The sequence below is a fragment of the Anarhichas minor genome, unplaced genomic scaffold (genome assembly GCF_050575085.1).
Source record: "Anarhichas minor isolate MPS153535 unplaced genomic scaffold, ASM5057508v1 ptg000028l, whole genome shotgun sequence".
In the NCBI taxonomy this organism is placed as follows: domain Eukaryota; kingdom Metazoa; phylum Chordata; class Actinopteri; order Perciformes; family Anarhichadidae; genus Anarhichas; species Anarhichas minor.
Genome location: NW_027466474.1, coordinates 8592968 through 8614904, shown reverse-complemented (window position 1 = coordinate 8614904; position 21937 = coordinate 8592968). Strand labels below are relative to the sequence as shown.

Below are 21937 nucleotides of genomic sequence, written 5' to 3'. Positions count from 1 at the left end.
AACATATTCAGTCGTCAATAGATATCACAGGACCTATTACAGATATGGCAATCACATACAACAGATAAGGCAATCACAACAGTCTCATGTTCATTTATAGTTACACAATCTAACTGTGTATTTATGATAAACAGAACATGACTGAATAGCATAATGTTTTGCCTTGATAGAGCCAGTGAAGTTGTCAACTTGTTTAATTTAGCAGTGCTATAACTGATTGAAACTCTTGGTGTCACTGTCCACCAACAAAGGCCGAACGTGTCCACAGCTTCATGCATTCGTTTCCACCATTGCAAAGCGTTATTGTGGTGCGGTGTGTCTGTCGGTTAAGGGCGACACAAAACGGACTTTGTGAACGATATTCGGATAGCTAATCACAACGAGGAATACAACCGTCATTGATCACTTTGAAAGAATTGACCAGGGAAGGATGGACGCCCGGTCGATCATGGGACATACGGTGCACAGAGGATTATCTATGAATCGCTATTTTGTTTTCCTTTTCATCAGCTTTCGTTTCGCATATGGCGATGTGAGCTACTCTATTGCAGAGGAGATGAAACGCGGGTCTCTGATTGGAAATATAGCCAAAGACGTCGGCCTCGGGATTGCCACACTTTCCTCGCGTAAAGCTCGCATTGACACAGACAGGAATGGGAAGCGGTATTGTGATATTAATCTGAGCACCGGGGATTTGATTACTACTGACCGGGTCGACAGGGAAGGTCTTTGTGGTAAGAAGGCGACGTGCGTTTTAAAAGAGGAGCTTGTTTTGGAAAACCCTTTAGAGCTTCATCGTATCAATGTTCATGTGCAAGATATAAACGACAACGCCCCACAGTTTAGTGAGGACTTGATTTCATTTGAAATAAGAGAATCAGCAGAAAAAGGAGCTAGATTCTTACTCACTGAAGCCCATGATGCAGATATTGGTACAAATACTGTACAACGCTACAATTTACAAAATAATGCGCACTTCACTATTGATGCAGGGGGCAGTGGGCGAAAACACCCCGAATTGGTTTTGGTAAAAAAATTAGACCGAGAGCAAGAGAAAGAACTAAAATTAGTGCTGACAGCTCTAGATGGTGGTTCTCCTCAGAGATCAGGTACTGCAATTATTCACGTGACTGTATTGGATGCTAATGATAACGCCCCAGTGTTTAGCCAGGCAGTTTATAAAGCCAGTCTTCCTGAAAACGCACCTTCAGGTACACTAATTATTACAGTGAGCGCATCTGACGCAGACACGGGACCCAATGGTGATATTACGTACATTTTTGATCATGTTTCTGATGACCATGTATCGTTGTTCTCACTTGATCATAGGGCTGGAGACATAAGAGTAGTCGGCTCTATCGATTATGAGATTGAGACCTCCATTGAATTGCGAATAAGAGCAAAAGATGGACCAGGTCTTACCTCGTATTGTACAGTGATTATAGATATAACAGATGTCAATGACAACCCCCCTGCTATCACTTTGAAATCGCTGACTAACCCCATACCCGAGAACATATCACCTGGTACAGAGGTGGGCATCATCAACGTGCAGGATAGAGACTCTGAGACTAACAGACAGGTCCGCTGCTCCATTCAGCCAAACGTCCCTTTTAAGTTAGTTCCTTCTATTAAAAACTATTATTCTCTGGTGACCACAGGACAACTGGACCGTGAACTAGAGTCTGATTACAACATTACAATCACTGCCACTGACGAGGGCTCTCCACCTCTGTCCTCCTCTAAAACTGTTCAGTTATCTGTAGCAGACATCAACGACAACCCACCTGTGTTTGAGGAACAGTCCTACAGCGCTTATGTGACTGAAAATAACAAACCTGGCTCCACTTTATGTTCCGTTACTGCTCGAGACCCCGACTGGAGACAAAACGGTACAGTGATTTATTCTCTGTTACCTGGTGATGTTAACGGTGCCCCGGTGTCCTCCTATCTATCTGTTAACGGAGACACGGGGGTGATCCACGCTGTGAGGTCGTTTGATTATGAACAGTTCAGGAGTTTTAAAGTCCACGTGGCGGCCAGAGACAACGGTTCTCCTCCGCTCAGCAGCAACGTGACCGTCAGTGTGTTCGTGTCGGATGTGAATGACAACTCTCCTCAGATACTGTACCCCGCCCCGGAGGGCAACTCCTTCATGACCGAGCTGGTCCCCAAAGCTGCACACGGAGGCTCTCTGGTGTCCAAAGTGATAGCGGTGGACGCGGACTCCGGACAGAACGCCTGGCTGTCCTATCATATAGTCAAATCCACTGATCCGGGACTTTTCACTATTGGTCTCCACGGCGGAGAGATCAGGACCCAGCGGGACATTTCTGAATCTGACAGCATGAAACAGAACCTCATTGTGTCAGTGAAAGATAACGGACAGCCCTCTCTCTCTGCCACCTGTTCCATGTATTTACTTATTTCTGATAACTTGGCTGAGGTGCCAGAACTGAAGGATATTTCTTATGACGAGAAGAACTCCAAACTGACCTCTTATCTGATCATCGCGCTGGTGTCTGTGTCCACCTTTTTCCTGACCTTCATCATCATCATCCTCGGTGTGAGGTTTTGTCGCAGGAGAAAGCCCAGACTGTTGTTTGATGGAGCAGTTGCCATCCCCAGCGCTTATCTCCCTCCTAATTACGCAGACGTTGACGGCACAGGAACTTTACGCAGCACTTACAATTATGACGCCTACCTGACAACAGGTTCTAGAACCAGTGACTTTAAGTTCGTGTCATCTTACAATGACAACACACTACCTGCTGACCAGACTCTGAGGAAAAGTCCATCAGACTTTGCTGAAGCGTTTGGTGACTGTGATGATTCTCCTGAGGTAGGAACTGGTGTCACATTGTTTGATGTATTTATAACCTGATGATCCAGTTAATACCCTTTTACAGTTATAATTTGTATTTGCCTTACTATTTCTTTTAGACAATGTACGTAGTGAGGTATAGTTGTACATTTATTTCAATGTGCAAATTATGTTTCTCTCCAATTCATAGCCATAGTCCATATTAATTTTTCACTTGAATGTTTTCATTGAACCTGATAGTTTATCAATAGTTCACAGAGGAGTTAGTCTACCATAGTCTGAACTCATTTCAACATGTCTTGTCATTGGAGTAGAAGCTGTTTATCTTAATTTGTATCTTTTTTCCAAAGCTATCTCTCACTTAACTCAGCAATGCATCGCTAATTGTGTCCTTTGAATTGAGCTGGGGCTCTTTTTGTGTCTCTCTCCTTGGTGCTGAACCTCATTGTTGCACTTGTGATGGAACTCATACCTGTCCTCTATTCACCTTTCAAATGTTTAAGATTACACTTTTACTTACAGATCTGTTTCCCTGAGATATCTGTATCCCATTTTGTAATTAATATCCAGTATTCCCTTTATATTTAACCAAAAATTAAAACATAACAATTAAAATGGACAAAGCACATCAGTAAAATGTGAAGAGATATTTTGCTTCATTCTGTAACATTCCATATTTTTACTAAAAAAGTGCAAATGATTTACGGATTATTTCAATTTGCCGTTATAAACCTTTTTTCTTTCTATTGTTATTCCAGTGCAAAATATGAAGGGCATGGTATTGCTCTTCTCTCTTGGTGTTGCTTTTTATGCACCATACAGTATATTATTCATTTCGTTTGATAATCTATTCTATTTACTAATGAGTAAGACAGACAGACATAGATTTGCTTCCACGTGAACTTGGAGTATTTAGCATACAACACGAAATGACATGATCCGTGGTTCAACATTGTTAAACTTTAGTGCAGTGCTGTCATACTATTATCACCATGAATTGCTTTAGGTGGATTACTGTAGGAGGAGACATAATGTTTGTAAAGCCTCATGATACAAAGAAATAGCATCTCACTTAACTTAAATATAACTCAAAATCATGATGCTTTTTATTGCCTCATTATTTATATACAAACATTAAGGCCAGACTACCTTGTAATGACACTGTTATGTTTAATTTGTACTCACGGTGTCACTATAGACCAGCAAAGGAGTCAAGTGTTCAGTCTGTTTTGCACACCACCCATTATTTGGATGGACCAGCCTTGTGTTCTTTTTATCATTCAACACCGACGACTAATGCTTGGAAGGCATATTGATCGAATAGTAGTCTTTTCAATGCTCGATATTAACGTGTTGTAACGTGTTTAGTTCTGTCTGAGGATGTTGACTAGACGGCGCGTTCTTCAAAGCTATGGCTTTGTATTTTTCTTTGTTGTGGTGCAGTCCGCACACGGAGACCTGAGCTACTCTGTACAGGAGGAGCTCAAGCGCGGATCTGTTATTGGAAATATCGCCAAGGATCTCGGCCTGGAGGTGAGCAGACTGTCTGCTCGCAAAGCTCGTGTTGACATGGAAGGAAATGAGAGACAGTATTGCGGGATTAACCTTCGAAGCGGAGATTTAATCGTTGCGGAAAGAATCGACAGAGAGGAGCATTGTGGAGAAAAGCCTTCGTGTGTTCTTAAATTCGACTTGCTGTTAGAGAATCCATTGGAGTTACACCGGTTGTCCCTGCAGGTGCAGGACATAAACGACAATGCACCCATTTTCCCAAAGGATACTGTGAAGCTGGAAATAGGAGAGTCAGCTGTCAAAGGAGCTAGGTATCGTGTTAATGCAGCCCAAGATGCTGATATAGGCAAGAACTCCGTTGAAAGCTATATTTTGCAACAAAACCCTCACTTTGTCTTCAGTATTCAGACGACAAGTGCTGGTAGAAAATACGGTGAGTTGGTTTTAGATAAAGAGTTAGACCGAGAAGAGCAGCAGGAAATGAAATTATTACTCACAGCTGTAGACGGAGGTTCTCCTCAGAGATCAGGGACAGTAGTCATTCACGTCATTGTACTGGATGCTAATGATAACGCCCCAGTTTTTACTGAGGCCGTTTATCAAGCCACGTTACCGGAAAACTCAGCTATTAATACCCCAGTTATCACTGTAAGTGCATCAGATGCAGACGAAGGAGTCAACGGAGAGGTTACATATGAATTTAGCAAATTATCTGATAAATTACAGAAGCTGTTTTTACTAAATGAGGAAACTGGAAAAATTTGTGTGACAGGTAACATTGATTATGAAGAGGGATCGAAGTATGAAGTGTTTGTTGAGGCCAAAGATGGTTATGGACTATCATCAGAAGCAAAAGTGATTATTGATATCACAGATGTCAATGACAACGCCCCTATGATAAATCTGAAATCTCTGACTAACCCCATACCCGAGAACGTATCACCTGGTACAGAGGTGGGCATCATCAACGTGCAGGATAGAGACTCTGAGACTAACAGACAGGTCCGCTGCTCCATTCAGCCAAACGTCCCTTTTAAGTTAGTTCCTTCTATTAAAAACTATTATTCTCTGGTGACCACAGGACTACTGGACCGTGAACTAGAGTCTGATTACAACATTACAATCACTGCCACTGACGAGGGCTCTCCACCTCTGTCCTCCTCTAAAACTGTTCAGTTATCTGTAGCAGACATCAACGACAACCCACCTGTGTTTGAGGAACAGTCCTACAGCGCTTATGTGACTGAAAATAACAAACCTGGCTCCACTTTATGTTCCGTTACTGCTCGAGACCCCGACTGGAGACAAAACGGTACAGTGATTTATTCTCTGTTACCCGGTGAGGTGAACGGTGCTCCGGTGTCCTCCTATCTATCTGTTAACGGAGACACGGGGGTGATCCACGCTGTGAGGTCGTTTGATTATGAACAGTTCAGGAGTTTTAAAGTCCACGTGACGGCCAGAGACAACGGTTCTCCTCCGCTCAGCAGCAACGTGACCGTCAGTGTGTTCGTATCGGATGTCAATGACAACTCTCCTCAGATACTGTACCCCGCCCCGGAGGGCAACTCCTTCATGACCGAGCTGGTCCCCAAAGCTGCACACGGAGGCTCTCTGGTGTCCAAAGTGATAGCGGTGGACGCGGACTCCGGACAGAACGCCTGGCTGTCCTATCATATAGTCAAATCCACTGATCCGGGACTTTTCACTATTGGTCTCCACAGCGGAGAGATCAGGACCCAGCGGGACATTTCTGAATCTGACAGCATGAAACAGAACCTCATTGTGTCAGTGAAAGATAACGGACAGCCCTCTCTCTCTGCCACCTGTTCCATGTATTTACTTATTTCTGATAACTTGGCTGAGGTGCCAGAACTGAAGGATATTTCTTATGACGAGAAGAACTCCAAACTGACCTCTTATCTGATCATCGCGCTGGTGTCTGTGTCCACCTTTTTCCTGACCTTCATCATCATCATCCTCGGTGTGAGGTTTTGTCGCAGGAGAAAGCCCAGACTGTTGTTTGATGGAGCAGTTGCCATCCCCAGCTCTTATCTCCCTCCTAATTACGCAGACGTTGACGGCACAGGAACTTTACGCAGCACTTACAATTATGACGCCTACCTGACAACAGGTTCTAGAACCAGTGACTTTAAGTTCGTGTCATCCTACAATGACAACACACTGCCTGCTGACCAGACTCTGAGGAAAAGTCCATCAGACTTTGCTGAAGTATTTGGAGATGGTGATGCATCTCCTGAGGTAAGAACATCAAACATTCGATAAATTATTGTATTTGAAAAAAAAGGGTTTCAGTAAGAATTACGGTGGATTCTTTTCCACATCACCAACTGAAATCAGTGGTATATTTTGTGCTCACTGTATATAATTGTCATCTGTTGCCTTTGGGGCGGTCTTCATAGCTATGTTGGTACTTGGACACACTTCAAGAAATAATTGTTTTTGAGCTTTTAATATCTTGTTATTCGCAATTTGTCATTCACCACCAAACAGGAATAAAATATTGGACAAATATGACCTTTTAAAAAATCTCAATTGTTGATATTTTTTACATTTGTTTTTAAGTTGGTTGTTTTTTTAGATAAGAGTGATCAGATTGAGTCTTTATTTTCATAGAAAATAAGGTATACCTTGTAAATCCTAGTATGGCCTTGGTATTCTCCATCATGACATTTGTTGTTTATCTTCTTCCTTCTTCCTCTACCGTACAACTATACATGCAATTCAATTCAGTTTGATGCATCTTTACTTGTAACAAATCTGCAGTTTTTTTAAATATATTTTTTATATAATCATATTTACATTTCCTCTTTCCTATTCATCTACTCTAATCAGTTTGCTGTTTTTTGAAAGAGTTTTTATTTTCTCAATTCAACAGCTGCTGCATTTTGGAGTAAAGTGTAGCTCTCTGTCCAAGTTGTTGGATATTGTAAATGAGTAGCCTTTGCAAGAGTTCATTGGTTTTGAACAAAGTGATGATAATCCTTCAGTTCAATCAAGGGCTGTTATTTTTGTGCCCTTAATATCTTTAATATCGTGTACATTTTCCATTGTTTATCTCTTGCTGGTATTTAGCTGTCACTTTAAGAGTAGGTTGTCATATCACTGAAAGCTAAACGTTATATCTTACGTGAAGACAAGGATATACATGATCACTTTCTTTTTTCCACACCCAAGAAGCAGTGTTTAATATGACCTGCTGTTCTCTTAGACGTGCCCTTTACGCTTGATCCAAGTCTTAAGACATTTCCTTATCTGATTTCCCTTGAACGTGCATAATTAATGCTCTTTATAGGCAGTTATTTGTAAGGCTTGTACAGATTTGCTGCGAATTGAACAATGCAATTTCTAGAGGAGACTCACGATGTCGCTATCCACCAGCTGTAATAGATTGTGTGTCGATATCAACCCACTTTCGTCGACGCACAATTTGACTCAATGTGCTGCAGTTGATCGTCTAGTGAGGAAGAGACGTGGTCTTGGATTGTGTTGATTTTGGTGTAAATCCTTATTTTTTTTGGCTATTTCTGTGCACTGACTAGGGAACATTCGCTGTTTTAGATCGTCGTCATGAAGACTACTGAGCTCACATTGCAAAGCTGTGCCTTGGCTTTACTGCTCCTTTCTTTGCAGTTTGTAAATGGAGATGTAAGCTACTCTTTTCCGGAGGAGATGAGACGTGGATCCTTGATCGGTAATATCGCCAAAGACTTGGGTCTTGAAACAAACAGTCTATCCGCTCGAAAAGCCCGCATTGATACCGAGGGGAGCGACACACGTTATTGTGACTTAAACCTCAGCAACGGGGATCTGACTGTTGTTCAACGGATTGACAGGGAGGGCCTTTGTGGAGACAAAGCATCATGCGTTTTAAAACAAGAACTCATGTTAGAGAATCCATTAGAATTACATCGAATTAGCCTGCATGTCCAGGACATAAATGATAACTCTCCACAGTTTAATAACGATTTGATTCATATAGATATCCGTGAATCCGCGATAAAAGGTGCTCGTTTTCCAATAGAAGAAGGACATGATGCGGATGTAGGCAAATATTCAGTTCAGACGTACAACCTCCAAAGCAATGATAATTTTATTCTGGGCGTTGGAAGTAATTCTGTGGAACTTGTCCTGAACAAAGAGCTAGACCGCGAACAGTTAAAAGAAATCAATATTGTTCTTACAGCTTTAGATGGAGGCTTTCCTCAGAGATCAGGCACTGTAGTCATACACGTGACTGTACTGGATGCTAATGATAACGTGCCAGTGTTTAGCCAGACCGTATATAAAGCCAGTCTGCCTGAAAACTCTCCACTAGGTGCTGTCGTGCTGACAGTGAGTGCTACTGATGCAGATGAGGGACTAAATGGAGACGTTATATATGATTTTGGACACATTTCAGAAGATATTAAGTCAATGTTTGCGATAGATCATAAGACAGGTGATATACAATTAATGACGACAGTTGATTTTGAAACAGCATCATCGTTTGAACTGCGCGTCACAGCAAAAGATGGTTTGGGTTTAACGTCATATGCCAAAGTCATCATAGATGTTACCGATGTAAATGACAATGCCCCGGTTATTTATCTGAAATCACTCACCAATCCCATCCCTGAGAACGTGTCACCTGGTACAGAGGTGGGCATCATCAACGTGCAGGATAGAGACTCTGAGAGTAACAGACAGGTCCGCTGCTCCATTCAGCAAAACGTCCCTTTTAAATTGGTTCCCTCTATAAAAAACTATTATTCTCTGGTGACCACAGGACAACTGGACCGTGAACTAGAGTCTGACTACAACATTACAATCACTGCCACTGACGAGGGCTCTCCACCTCTGTCCTCCTCTAAAACTGTTCAGTTATCTGTAGCAGACATCAACGACAACCCACCTGTGTTTGAGGAACAGTCCTACAGCGCTTATGTGACTGAAAATAACAAACCTGGCTCCACTTTATGTTCCGTTACTGCTCGAGACCCCGACTGGAGACAAAACGGTACAGTGATGTATTCTCTGTTACCTGGTGATGTTAACGGTGCCCCGGTGTCCTCCTATCTATCTGTTAACGGAGACACGGGCGTGATCCACGCTGTGAGGTCGTTTGATTATGAACAGTTCAGGAGTTTTAAAGTCCACGTGACGGCCAGAGACAACGGTTCTCCTCCGCTCAGCAGCAACGTGACCGTCAGTGTGTTCGTATCGGATGTGAATGACAACTCTCCTCAGATACTGTACCCCGCCCCGGAGGGCAACTCCTTCATGACCGAGCTGGTCCCCAAAGCTGCACACGGAGGCTCTCTGGTGTCCAAAGTGATCGCGGTGGACGCGGACTCCGGACAGAACGCCTGGCTGTCCTATCATATAGTCAAATCCACTGATCCGGGACTTTTCACTATTGGTCTCCACAGCGGAGAGATCAGGACCCAGCGGGACATTTCTGAATCTGACAGCATGAAACAGAACCTCATTGTGTCAGTGAAAGATAACGGACAGACCTCTCTCTCTGCCACCTGTTCCATGTATTTACTTATTTCTGATAACTTGGCTGAGGTGCCAGAACTGAAGGATATTTCTTATGACGAGAAGAACTCCAAACTGACCTCTTATCTGATCATCGCGCTGGTGTCTGTGTCCACCTTTTTCCTGACCTTCATCATCATCATCCTCGGTGTGAGGTTCTGTCGCAGGACAAAGCCCAGACTGTTGTTTGATGGAGCAGTTGCCATCCCCAGCGCTTATCTCCCTCCTAATTACGCAGACGTTGACGGCACAGGAACTTTACGCAGCACTTACAATTATGACGCCTACCTGACAACAGGTTCTAGAACCAGTGACTTTAAGTTCGTGTCATCTTACAATGACAACACACTGCCTGCTGACCAGACTCTGAGGAAAAGTCTATCAGACTTTGCTGATGCGTTTGGGGATTGTGATGATTCTCCTGAGGTAGGAACACATTCCATGTTATATAAGTAACCGTCCTGAAAAAGCTGCAATTTTGTTTATCGCTTTCTTCACTTGCATTGCTCCTTTCTGTGGTTTTGATTGAATACAAGTTTTAGTAGTTTTCTTTCAATTTCATGATGCTGCCTTCAGGATTAAGCAACGTGTAATTGCTGACATGATTTCCCTTCCAAGGAAACCCGTTTAATTTATGTCCCTTGTACTCTGTCCCTGGTGCTGAACTCCATTTGATCACAAGATGCATATTCATGACCAATTTACAACTCAAGTTTATTCTGTCATTTTTTTCTTCCTGAGGTTTATCTCAGTGAATTTAATTTGTCAATGCATTTCTTTTAATTATTTACGTTTTTTACTGGTTTTATTCGAACATGCCGTTGCTGTCATGTGATGCAATTGTTTGAAGTTGTTTACAATTCAAACTCAAATGGATATTATAACTGGTTCACGATTTTTGGACACGATATTAGTGCCCTATAGAAACACAAAGTGAGCTGTCTCTCTCCTATCTGCTGAGTTTGGGCTTCCTTTATCTGCTGTTGTCTTGATTGATGTGGGCAACGCAAAAAATGCTTTCTCCTTTATTTATCTAAAATTAGTATTAATTAATTGTACTGCATAATATGGTACATTCCGTACCATGCCTTTGCATGATTGGTTATTCATGTGTTATTTTACTTGGCATTTGCTATTATCTTTTGTTGTCCATTCGCAAACCTGATTACAAAACTAATTTTAAGTAACTTGATATTTTTGAGCATTTATTGTCACTGATAATGGACCAAACAAAAATGCCATCGAGAGAGCAAATAGTAAAATCATTTCTCCATTGAAATGCAAGAAATTGAGATTTATTTTTGACGAAGAACCTTGCAGAACTAGTTCATGTTTCTCATCAAACTCAAATTATTTATTTTTGATACATTTCACTGTTCCAACATGATCCTTTAAATTGCAGTATGTTTTCCTGGACTGTAGCTGTTTGTCGGCCTCTCTGAAAATGTGTCACAATTCATAGTTGAATCGGTGAACAATAACATCAAGTGTAAAGCTCTATACGAAAAATATTTCTTCTGTTACTGATAATTACTACAACAACAATACAAATATTAAAATACAATTGTTTTGCTATTCAGGGTAGAACAGATTCATACAAAGATCATATTTTACAGATAAATATTTGACTGATGATTTTTGTCGTCCAAGTTGTTAAAAATATTTCAGAAAAATAATGCCAATAGATCTGTTTGTCACCATACAGTACACACCTGTTGGTGATCTTATTGGTTATCATGCACAGTTTTCCTTATCATGCTTTCAATCTGAACAATAACAAGACAAAACAATGTGTGAGCACGAATAATATTAGAAGATGTTTTACAAAATTATCATCTATTTGATATAAAATTAAAGTATATGTGTTCTGTCAATATTTTGACATGCCAATGATTCTGTGAAAGCATTGGATTGTTTTGGCGACAAAGTTTGAATAGTTTTATGTTGATCCCCATTGTGGTATTTTATCTTCTTTTTTTTCCATCACAAGAGGACAGCGCAGTCCTGTATCAAGGCATGCTGATCCTAATATGTCAAAACAATTATTATTGTTGTTTTGAACAACAAGGTTAACTGAAAAGGTCCATATTTAAAAACGTATAAATTCCTCCATCATCTTGTTATACCCCGGAAAATACTCATGGTGTCAGTGTGTACCAGTTAACGAGAGGGCACGGTCATTCTCCACCCTTCGGTCTCATCGAATTTAAAACCTGCTTCTGCTGTTGTACAGCAGTTGACGATATCGCTTCGTGATAGAACCGCAGTGTGAAGATTGTTCATATTGGAGTAAATCACAGCTCCATTTCTGAATATTTGGACATACTTTGTGGCAGTAGAGGTCTTCCTCGCAGTAACAATGGCATGCAGCAGATTTGCGTTTCTTTCCGGCCTTGCTTATATATTTCTTGTCCTCCACCCTGTCTATGGAGACCTGAGCTACTCTATCCCGGAGGAGCTGAAACGTGGATCTGTTATTGGAAATATCGCTAAGGATCTGGGACTTGATTTGGGGAGACTGTCTACTCGCAAGGCCCGTGTCGATACTGAGGATAACAGTGTTAAGTACTGCGGTATAAATCTCAACACCGGAGACTTGATTGTACAAGAAAGGATTGACAGAGAAGGGCTTTGTGCGAAAAAGGCATCATGTGTTCTGAAACAGGAACTCGTATTGGAAAATCCTTTGGAACTGCACCGTATTAGTATCCGCGTTCAAGATATCAACGACAATTCACCGCAATTCAAAGAGGAGTCACTTAAAATAGAAATTCACGAATCGGCAGTCAAAGGTGCAGGTTTTCTCTTGAACGAGGCGCACGATGGAGACATCGGAGAAAATGCTGTTCAGAGCTACTCACTTCAGCAGAATGATTATTTTAAACTAAATGTGAAGACAAAGGGGGGTGGACGAAAGTATGGTGAATTGGTCTTAGACAAAGAATTAGACAGAGAGGACAACAAAGAGATCATGTTATTGCTTACCGCATTCGATGGAGGCTCTCCTCAGAGATCAGGTACTGTAGTCATACACGTCACTGTACTGGATGCTAATGATAATGTACCAGTGTTTAGCCAGGCCCTTTATAAAGCCAGTCTGCCTGAAAACTCTCCTCTGGATACATTGGTGATCACAGTGAGCGCTACTGATGCAGACGAAGGGATGTATGGTGAAGTTACTTACGGATTTGATCACGTTTCAGATGAAAACCAAGTTTTCTCTCTGAACTCTAAAACTGGAGAAGTTACAGTGGCTGAATCTATTGATTATGAAAAAGAATCTTCGTATGAAATGCAGATTAGCGCAAAAGATGGTCTGGGATTAGCGTCATTTGCAACCGTGATAATTGAAATTACTGATGTAAATGACAATGCCCCAGTGATATATCTGAAATCTCTGACTAACCCCATACCTGAGAACGTGTCACCTGGTACAGAGGTGGGCATCATCAACGTGCAGGATAGAGACTCTGAGACTAACAGACAGGTCCGCTGCTCCATTCAGCAAAACGTCCCTTTTAAGTTGGTTCCTTCTATTAAAAACTATTATTCTCTGGTGACCACAGGACAACTGGACCGTGAACTAGAGTCTGACTACAACATTACAATCACTGCCACTGACGAGGGCTCTCCACCTCTGTCCTCCTCTAAAACTGTTCAGTTATCTGTAGCAGACATCAACGACAACCCACCTGTGTTTGAGGAACAGTCCTACAGCGCTTATGTGACAGAAAATAACAAACCTGGCTCCACTTTATGTTCCGTTACTGCTCGAGACCCCGACTGGAGACAAAACGGTACAGTGATTTATTCTCTGTTACCTGGAGAGGTGAACGGTGCCCCGGTGTCCTCCTATCTATCTGTTAACGGAGACACGGGGGTGATCCACGCTGTGAGGTCGTTTGATTATGAACAGTTCAGGAGTTTTGAAGTCCACGTGACGGCCAGAGACAACGGTTCTCCTCCGCTCAGCAGCAACGTGACCGTCAGTGTGTTCGTATCGGATGTGAATGACAACTCTCCTCAGATACTGTACCCCGCCCCGGAGGGCAACTCCTTCATGACCGAGCTGGTCCCCAAAGCTGCACACGGAGGCTCTCTGGTGTCCAAAGTGATAGCGGTGGACGCGGACTCCGGACAGAACGCCTGGCTGTCCTATCATATAGTCAAATCCACTGATCCGGGACTTTTCACTATTGGTCTCCACAGCGGAGAGATCAGGACCCAGCGGGACATTTCTGAATCTGACAGCATGAAACAGAACCTCATTGTGTCAGTGAAAGATAACGGACAGCCCTCTCTCTCTGCCACCTGTTCCATGTATTTACTTATTTCTGATAACTTGGCTGAGGTGCCAGAACTGAAGGATATTTCTTATGACGAGAAGAACTCCAAACTGACCTCTTATCTGATCATCGCGCTGGTGTCTGTGTCCACCTTTTTCCTGACCTTCATCATCATCATCCTCGGTGTGAGGTTCTGTCGCAGGAGAAAGCCCAGACTGTTGTTTGATGGAGCAGTTGCCATCCCCAGCGCTTATCTCCCTCCTAATTACGCAGACGTTGACGGCACAGGAACTTTACGCAGCGCTTACAATTATGACGCCTACCTGACAACAGGTTCTAGAACCAGTGACTTTAAGTTCGTGTCATCCTACAATGACAACACACTGCCTGCTGACCAGACGCTCAGGAAAAGTCCATCAGACTTTGCTGAAGTATTTGGGGCACCGCTGGACTCATTGGAGGTAGGCTTTACCGACAAATAATTTGAATATTTTCAAAGAATAACTACCCGATGTGCTGAAATACTGAGGAATGAATGTAAGTTACAATTGACAACAATTCTAAATATATCAAGGGGTCGGCTGACATAAATTGAATTCAAACTACTAGTATTCCTCAGTTTTGTGTTATGATCCGTCACTCTGCTTTGTTCCAACAACTAACCCTGAAATTTAGCTCCTTTGAAATAACACTATGAAACTGACCTTCGAAGTAAAAGATAATAATAAAGATTAGATGAAGTCTGAAGTAGGTACGGAAAACCGTAAATCCATGAAGTTATGTTTATTTCTAAAGGTGAAACATACGTTTTCTAAAAAAGTGTTTCATTATTAAGGTTGCAATTGGATCTAACGGTGTGTATGTTCATATTTCAAAAAAAATTGAGGCAATCATAGAAACTACAACAAAGAAAAAACAGCAACTATTATAATACATGGCAAAGTAAGATTTGTAATCTCACAAAGTAATTGGCAGAATGTCTGACAGACAACTTTCAGGGTGAAATCTGTATGTTCATGGTGTAAGCTTCCTACTTCAATTTCCATCATCATTCGAGTCATACTTTTAAAATAATTGATTAATTCACATTCAACCATACACGTCAACTATATCGTGATCAAAAGCCCTTGAGTGGCAGTCAATAGTCTTCAGAAATTATTTTGACTTGCTACTTATTGTTTTTGTTATGAGAGAGAGAGAGAGAGAGAGAGAGAGAGAGAGAGAGAGAGAGAGAGAGAGAGAGAGAGAGAGAGAGAGAGAGAGAGAGAGAGAGAGAGAGAGAGAGAGAGAGAGAGAGAGAGAGAGAGAGAGAGAGATGCATACTCATTCAAACATAAATGCACAGCATATTTGTTCTCACCTGTGCAGTTAAGTTTGTCTGTCTGTCTGTCTCTCTGTCTCAGCAGAGTAATATTTTGTATGCTGTGATTTCATGGAGTTTTCCTTTGCAGGATGTCCACTTTGTTAGGGCTTGATAGCGTCTTTATTCTTTTCAACTCATTGATTGTTTTGGAAATATCATTCTCGTTTTTTGCATCTAGATGAACTACAAGGACACATTTTATTAATGAGGACTCAGTGCCTCGGAGTGACCTGTCAGAGGCAGACTTTACTATGGCTGGAAGATTCGGAAACTTGGTGTTTCATTTTCAGTCAAAACATTTCCATATTGCTTTCTATTGGAGACAAGCTTTGGTGTTTCACATTAATGAGTGTGGCTCATCTATAACTAAAACAATAGCCATTCCCTTACACCCATAGCTTGTTTTGTGTTTTGACGGTTCATATTGTGGCAAAGCAATTGATATTGCTCCTTTAAGATGTTACTTGGACTGTAACAATTATACTATCACCACCATTACTACTACTACTATTATTATGACTTATAATACTATTTATATATGTTCAAGCCTGCTATTTCTCCATTCCACTCATGGTGTCGCTATTGGCCAGTCTACGTGAAACATTTCCACTCCACCCTCTGGTGTGTACACCAATGAAAGGCACATTTTGCAGTTGTTGTTCCTAAAATGCAGTCAGCGTAACTGGAGATCTCTCGATTTTCTTTTGACCGAACTGTATGATCCGTATTGGATTTGTGATCTAAACGACGACAGTTATTCTGTAACAAACGCATTGCCATGATGGGGCTCAAACTGAGGTACTTCGTTTTCTTTCTAATGTGGCAAGCCGTGAATGGGGACGCGAGCTATTCCTTCCAAGAGGAAATTAAGCGCGGATCTGTCATTGGGAATATAGCTAAGGATCTTAACCTGGACTCGCGCAAACTGTCTGCTAGGAATGCCCGTGTTGATGCCGCAGGGAATCGCAAACGTTATTGTGACATCAATCTCAGCACTGGAGATTTAATTGTTGCCGACAGGATTGACCGAGAGGAGCTTTGTGGGGAAAAGCTGTCGTGTGTACTAAAACGCGATCTTGTCCTGGAGAATCCTCTGGAACTGCATCCTTTCAATCTACACATTCTAGATATTAATGATAACTCGCCACAATTCAACGAAGAATCGATCAATATAGAAATTCAAGAGTCGGCAGTTAGAGGAGCTCGTTTTGAGATTGAAGAGGCGCACGATGCGGATGTAGGACAGAATTCAGTTCAGCAGTACAGCCTTCAAAATAATGATAATTTCAATTTGGCTGCTGACGGAAACACAATAGAGCTTGTTCTTGAAAAGGAGCTTGATCGTGAAAAACAACAAGAGATCAATTTGCTTCTCACAGCTTTAGATGGAGGCTCTGCTCAGAGATCAGGTACTGTAGTCATACACGTCACTGTACTGGATGCTAATGATAACGCCCCAGTGTTTAGCCAGGCCGTTTATCAAGCCAGTCTGCCTGAAAACTCTCCTGTAGATACTGTAGTGGTCACAGTGAGTGCTAGTGATGCAGACGAGGGAGTCAATGGTGACGTGATTTATGACTTTGGACATGTTACTGATGATGTGAAGAAGATATTTAGTATTGACCGTAAAAACGGCAAGATCAAAGTGAATCGTGCTATTGACTTTGAGACTGTAACAACATATGATTTGCGCATTAAAGCAAAGGATGGATTAGGATTATCGTCTTATACAAAGGTAATTGTTGAAATCACAGATGTCAATGACAACATACCGGTAATCTATGTGAAATCTCTGGCAAGTCCAGTACCTGAGAACGTGAAACCTGGTACAGAGGTGGGCATCATTAACGTGCAGGATGCAGATTCTAACAATAACCAGCAGGTCCGCTGCTCCATTCAGCAAAACGTCCCTTTTAAGTTGGTTCCTTCTATTAAAAACTATTATTCTCTGGTGACCACAGGACAACTGGACCGTGAAATAGAGTCTGATTACAACATTACAATCACTGCCACTGACGAGGGCTCTCCACCTCTGTCCTCCTCTAAAACTGTTCAGTTATCTGTAGCAGACATCAACGACAACCCACCTGTGTTTGAGGAACAGTCCTACAGCGCTTATGTGACTGAAAATAACAAACCTGGCTCCACTTTATGTTCCGTTACTGCTCGAGACCCCGACTGGAGACAAAACGGTACAGTGATTTATTCTCTGTTACCCGGTGAGGTGAACGGTGCACCGGTGTCCTCCTATCTATCTGTTAACGGAGACACGGGGGTGATCCACGCTGTGAGGTCGTTTGATTATGAACAGTTCAGGAGTTTTAAAGTCCACGTGACGGCCAGAGACAACGGTTCTCCTCCGCTCAGCAGCAACGTGACCGTCAGTGTGTTCGTAGCGGATGTGAATGACAACTCTCCTCAGATACTGTACCCCGCCCCGGAGGGCAACTCCTTCATGACCGAGCTGGTCCCCAAAGCTGCACACGGAGGCTCTCTGGTGTCCAAAGTGATCGCGGTGGACGCGGACTCCGGACAGAACGCCTGGCTGTCCTATCATATAGTCAAATCCACTGATCCGGGACTTTTCACTATTGGTCTCCACAGCGGAGAGATCAGGACCCAGCGGGACATTTCTGAATCTGACAGCATGAAACAGAACCTCATTGTGTCAGTGAAAGATAACGGACAGCCCTCTCTCTCTGCCACCTGTTCCATGTATTTACTTATTTCTGATAACTTGGCTGAGGTGCCAGAACTGAAGGATATTTCTTATGACGAGAAGAACTCTAAACTGACCTCTTATCTGATCATCGCGCTGGTGTCTGTGTCCACCTTTTTCCTGACCTTCATCATCATCATCCTCGGTGTGAGGTTTTGTCGCAGGAGAAAGCCCAGACTGTTGTTTGATGGAGCAGTTGCCATCCCCAGCGCTTATCTCCCTCCTAATTACGCAGACGTTGACGGCACAGGAACTTTACGCAGCACTTACAATTATGACGCCTACCTGACAACAGGTTCTAGAACCAGTGACTTTAAGTTCGTGTCATCTTACAATGACAACACACTGCCTGCTGACCAGACTCTGAGGAAAAGTCCATCAGACTTTGCTGATGCGTTTGGGGATGATGATGGTTCTCCTGAGGTAGGAACATGCTTCCTATCATAGATTTACATACACATTCACACAGCCAACTTGTCTCTGTTTTTTCATGCGAGAGCTCTCAGTTTGGAGGGGGATTTAACTATCCCAGCTTGTATCTCTGTCCTTGGTGCTGAATTGCAATTCACTGATGCCTTTCTGGGATCTTGGCTTTCCTCCACTATTCTGTTGTCATTTATTGTCGGAGTTTAATTTCTTCAGAATGCTCAAAAAACTTTCATTTGGGGGAATTTATTTTAAAGTTTTCTTTGTTTTGAATAAGTCGCTGCTCCCTGCTGGTTTCATAGTAAGTCATTATTTATGTCCCTTGAGATGAGACTTTTGTTGTCCTAGGGTAATAAAACATTTGCTTGAGATGCTTGTTTTTTTTAACATTAACGGACAAGAACAATGACAAAGCCTTATTGTGGCAGCTAAAGATAACTGACAACACTCTCTCTCTGCCACCTGTTCAATTTATTCAGTCAACTTGGCCGGATTACCAGAACTGAATGGTATTTCTTATGATGAGAGAGCAGTTCTAGCGCTCACATCTCTCCTATGTTTATAGTTTATTATCATATCCACATACTTCCTGGATGTATCTTTGTCCATAATCCTGTGTTTGAGAATTCAACTTTTTAAAAATTTTTAAAATTAACTCTTTTCCAAAAGAGATAATCATTTTGATTTTGGAAAGGACTTTAATTTTAATCATTTTAGGCTCATTCTTGTTTTGCTTTTCATTACTTTCCTGTATGAGCCATACACTTAGTTGAGGCTGATCATTCCTTTTGGATCTTTTGATGTTATTTGGCCTGCATAAATGACAACACAGTGGCATTCCTTTTTGAAGTCCTCATTTAATGTATTGTTCTTATTGTTGAGACTTTATATCGTATCGTATCACATAAACATTATCAATATAATACAGTTTCTGCTGCAGCTTGAATCTAAACACATCAAACACAACTGCCTGTTGTGCCTTGACATCTTGACAGAAACAAATGTTTTAAGTACAGAATTATCTATATTAATCAGCTTAATAGCAACATACAGTGTGCAGTGTAACTGAGTCTTATAGAAATCAGCTTCAATGTATTTACTGTCAATATGTCCCTTACGCAATCATATGTTTTTTGTGGACGAGAAAACAATGTCTGTGGCTTTATTGTCCATCATATGTGATTTACAATAGATTACTTTGTTGGTTGCTAAATTTCCCCTCCGGCGATCCATAGAAATATGTTAGTAACTCAGGCAGACTGCTATTCTTTGAGTTGGTTGACTGAAAATCTTAGACATGTCATTCATCGTTGTGTAGCAGCATATACACCACAGGTGGAAATCACCGCCTGAAGAATGTATGTCTTTTCATTCCAGAACACTTATCTTCTTAAACATGTATGCTAAGCCACACTTGTTTGAGCTTTCTTGTGTTTAACTGTCTAAGTCAACCAATAAATATAGAAGTAAATGTCGTGAAAAACAAGTGAGTTGTTCGTATTATAGGCCAAATTAATATTGTCAGTTTCAATAGAAGTGACTTGAGATATCTTCATTGATTGTGTTAACTTAGTCCTTTAACATTGTGACTGAATATTAGTTGTTTTCTTCAGATGATACCGGCTGTTAGATTGTATTGCGTATTCTGTGTCTTTTTGAAAGGTGATTTTATTTAAATATTTTTTTGCATCTCTGAGAATTGCCATCAGGTGTAGGCTGGGCCCCATTTCCTTTTCATCTAATGTGTGGAAGTATGATAATATAATATATTCGTAGATTGGCAGTGTTGTATAACTTTGTAGTTGTTAAGTGGTGGTATAGTACTGTTGAGAGTAGTGTGTCCCCAAAGCAAGTTTCGGATGTTTTGCATTGGATTTTCTCTTTATCGTTTGCTGTTCTCTGTCCTATACAGTGGTCATAGTGGTTTCTTAGTCAGAATATAAACACACCTTCTGTTTATAAACGTAATACATGTCTCTTTCTCTTTCTGGAACTTGAAAAATGAAACTTTTGTCAACAAAAGTCAAAAGTGATTCTATGTCTGGCCAAGTGGGATCAAAGATGGCCGCGCTTTCTACTGGATCTATAGTTACTAAATTGGTGATGTCAGAATTTCTAGCATACATACAAGGATTTAGTTCACATTTAACTCATGTAGTTCAATACTCTTTAAACTACATGATGAGACGGCAAGCAATAATAATCAACTTAAAAATTGAATATTCTCACTGATATGCACCTCTTGAGATACTATGTTAATCCTATTGGAGACAACAGTTTCAGTATAAGAAACTTATCCAGTTATACAAGCTATATGATGACGATGATGATTGAGATGTGATGCAATTTTAATATAAATTGAAAACATGCACAGTCGATTTTTTAATAAATACAGCAATAGTAGTTCTCTGAATTGATGCCTGTCCTAAAGTACATTTAGACTGCATGCTTACTTTAAGAACAGTAGCTTACAGCCCGTTAAAAGTCCGGAATTCCACACCTGATATGCACACCAGGGTTAAGGTGACATCAGTTTTACACCAGAGTGCATACAGTGGAGATGGACTGGAACGGTCCACAACATACAAACATGTCTCTTTAATTGAATTACTAAAATGAAATGCAATACACTTGTTTAGAGGATTATAAGATCACTGCTTGCAAGTTATGGATGGGTTGCATATAAACGAAGACAGTTACACTATTTTTAATATCCTGGTATCCAACAAACATTATTTCCATATTAATAGCTATTCAATACCATATTATTTCATCAAAATGTATGACATATAAGTGTACTAACTTTGACAATTTAAAGTCGACCTGAGCTCATTAACAAGACTTGTTTTGTACATAGCTTGCATAGTGTCTTAAAAAACGTGTGGCTTGAAAGACTGAGTCTTCAGACCTTGAGAACTAAACGCACAGTATGACTTGTTACAAATATTCTAAACACAAAAGTAGGTTTACCTTCTGTTTTATTTGCAAGACTCGTGGACAATGTTATGTAGGCTACAGCCAATTTAGCAGTGGTCCTTTTTATTGCTATATTTTTAAACAAGTGTTATTGTTGAACTTAACTCACGGTGTCGCTATACACCAGCCTTAAAATAGTTTCAATCCTCTATCCTTAGTGGACAGACGTTATTCTACGCCCATTGTGTGCTAGATACTACAGGCACAATCACGCTGAATTGCTGTTACGTGGTTGAACTGTGTTTGTTGCTTGGATTCCCTAACGTCTTAGGAACTCATCCTTAACG

The 21937-nt window shown here is 41.3% G+C and overlaps 5 protein-coding genes across 5 annotated transcripts; all 5 read left to right on the top strand.

Annotated features, from left to right (window-relative positions):
- Positions 1 to 430: 430 nt before the first annotated feature.
- On the top strand, positions 431 to 2884 carry LOC142962993 (protocadherin beta-16-like). Its single transcript, XM_076103683.1, has one exon. The coding sequence runs from the start codon at positions 431 to 433 to the stop codon at positions 2882 to 2884; it is 2454 nt and encodes an 817-aa protein (XP_075959798.1).
- A 1320-nt stretch (positions 2885 to 4204) lies between these two features.
- Positions 4205 to 6622, top strand: LOC142962992 (protocadherin beta-15-like). Its single transcript, XM_076103682.1, has one exon. It carries the CDS (start codon positions 4205 to 4207, stop codon positions 6620 to 6622), a length of 2418 nt encoding a protein of 805 aa, XP_075959797.1.
- A 1305-nt stretch (positions 6623 to 7927) lies between these two features.
- On the top strand, positions 7928 to 10336 carry LOC142962991 (protocadherin gamma-A11-like). Its single transcript, XM_076103681.1, has one exon. The coding sequence runs from the start codon at positions 7928 to 7930 to the stop codon at positions 10334 to 10336; it is 2409 nt and encodes an 802-aa protein (XP_075959796.1).
- Positions 10337 to 12239: 1903 nt separating this feature from the next.
- LOC142962990 (protocadherin beta-15-like) lies at positions 12240 to 14648 on the top strand. Its single transcript, XM_076103680.1, has one exon. The coding sequence runs from the start codon at positions 12240 to 12242 to the stop codon at positions 14646 to 14648; it is 2409 nt and encodes an 802-aa protein (XP_075959795.1).
- Positions 14649 to 16307: 1659 nt separating this feature from the next.
- Positions 16308 to 18695, top strand: LOC142962989 (protocadherin beta-16-like). The gene has a single exon (XM_076103679.1). It carries the CDS (start codon positions 16308 to 16310, stop codon positions 18693 to 18695), a length of 2388 nt encoding a protein of 795 aa, XP_075959794.1.
- The last annotated feature ends 3242 nt before the right edge of the window (positions 18696 to 21937 follow it).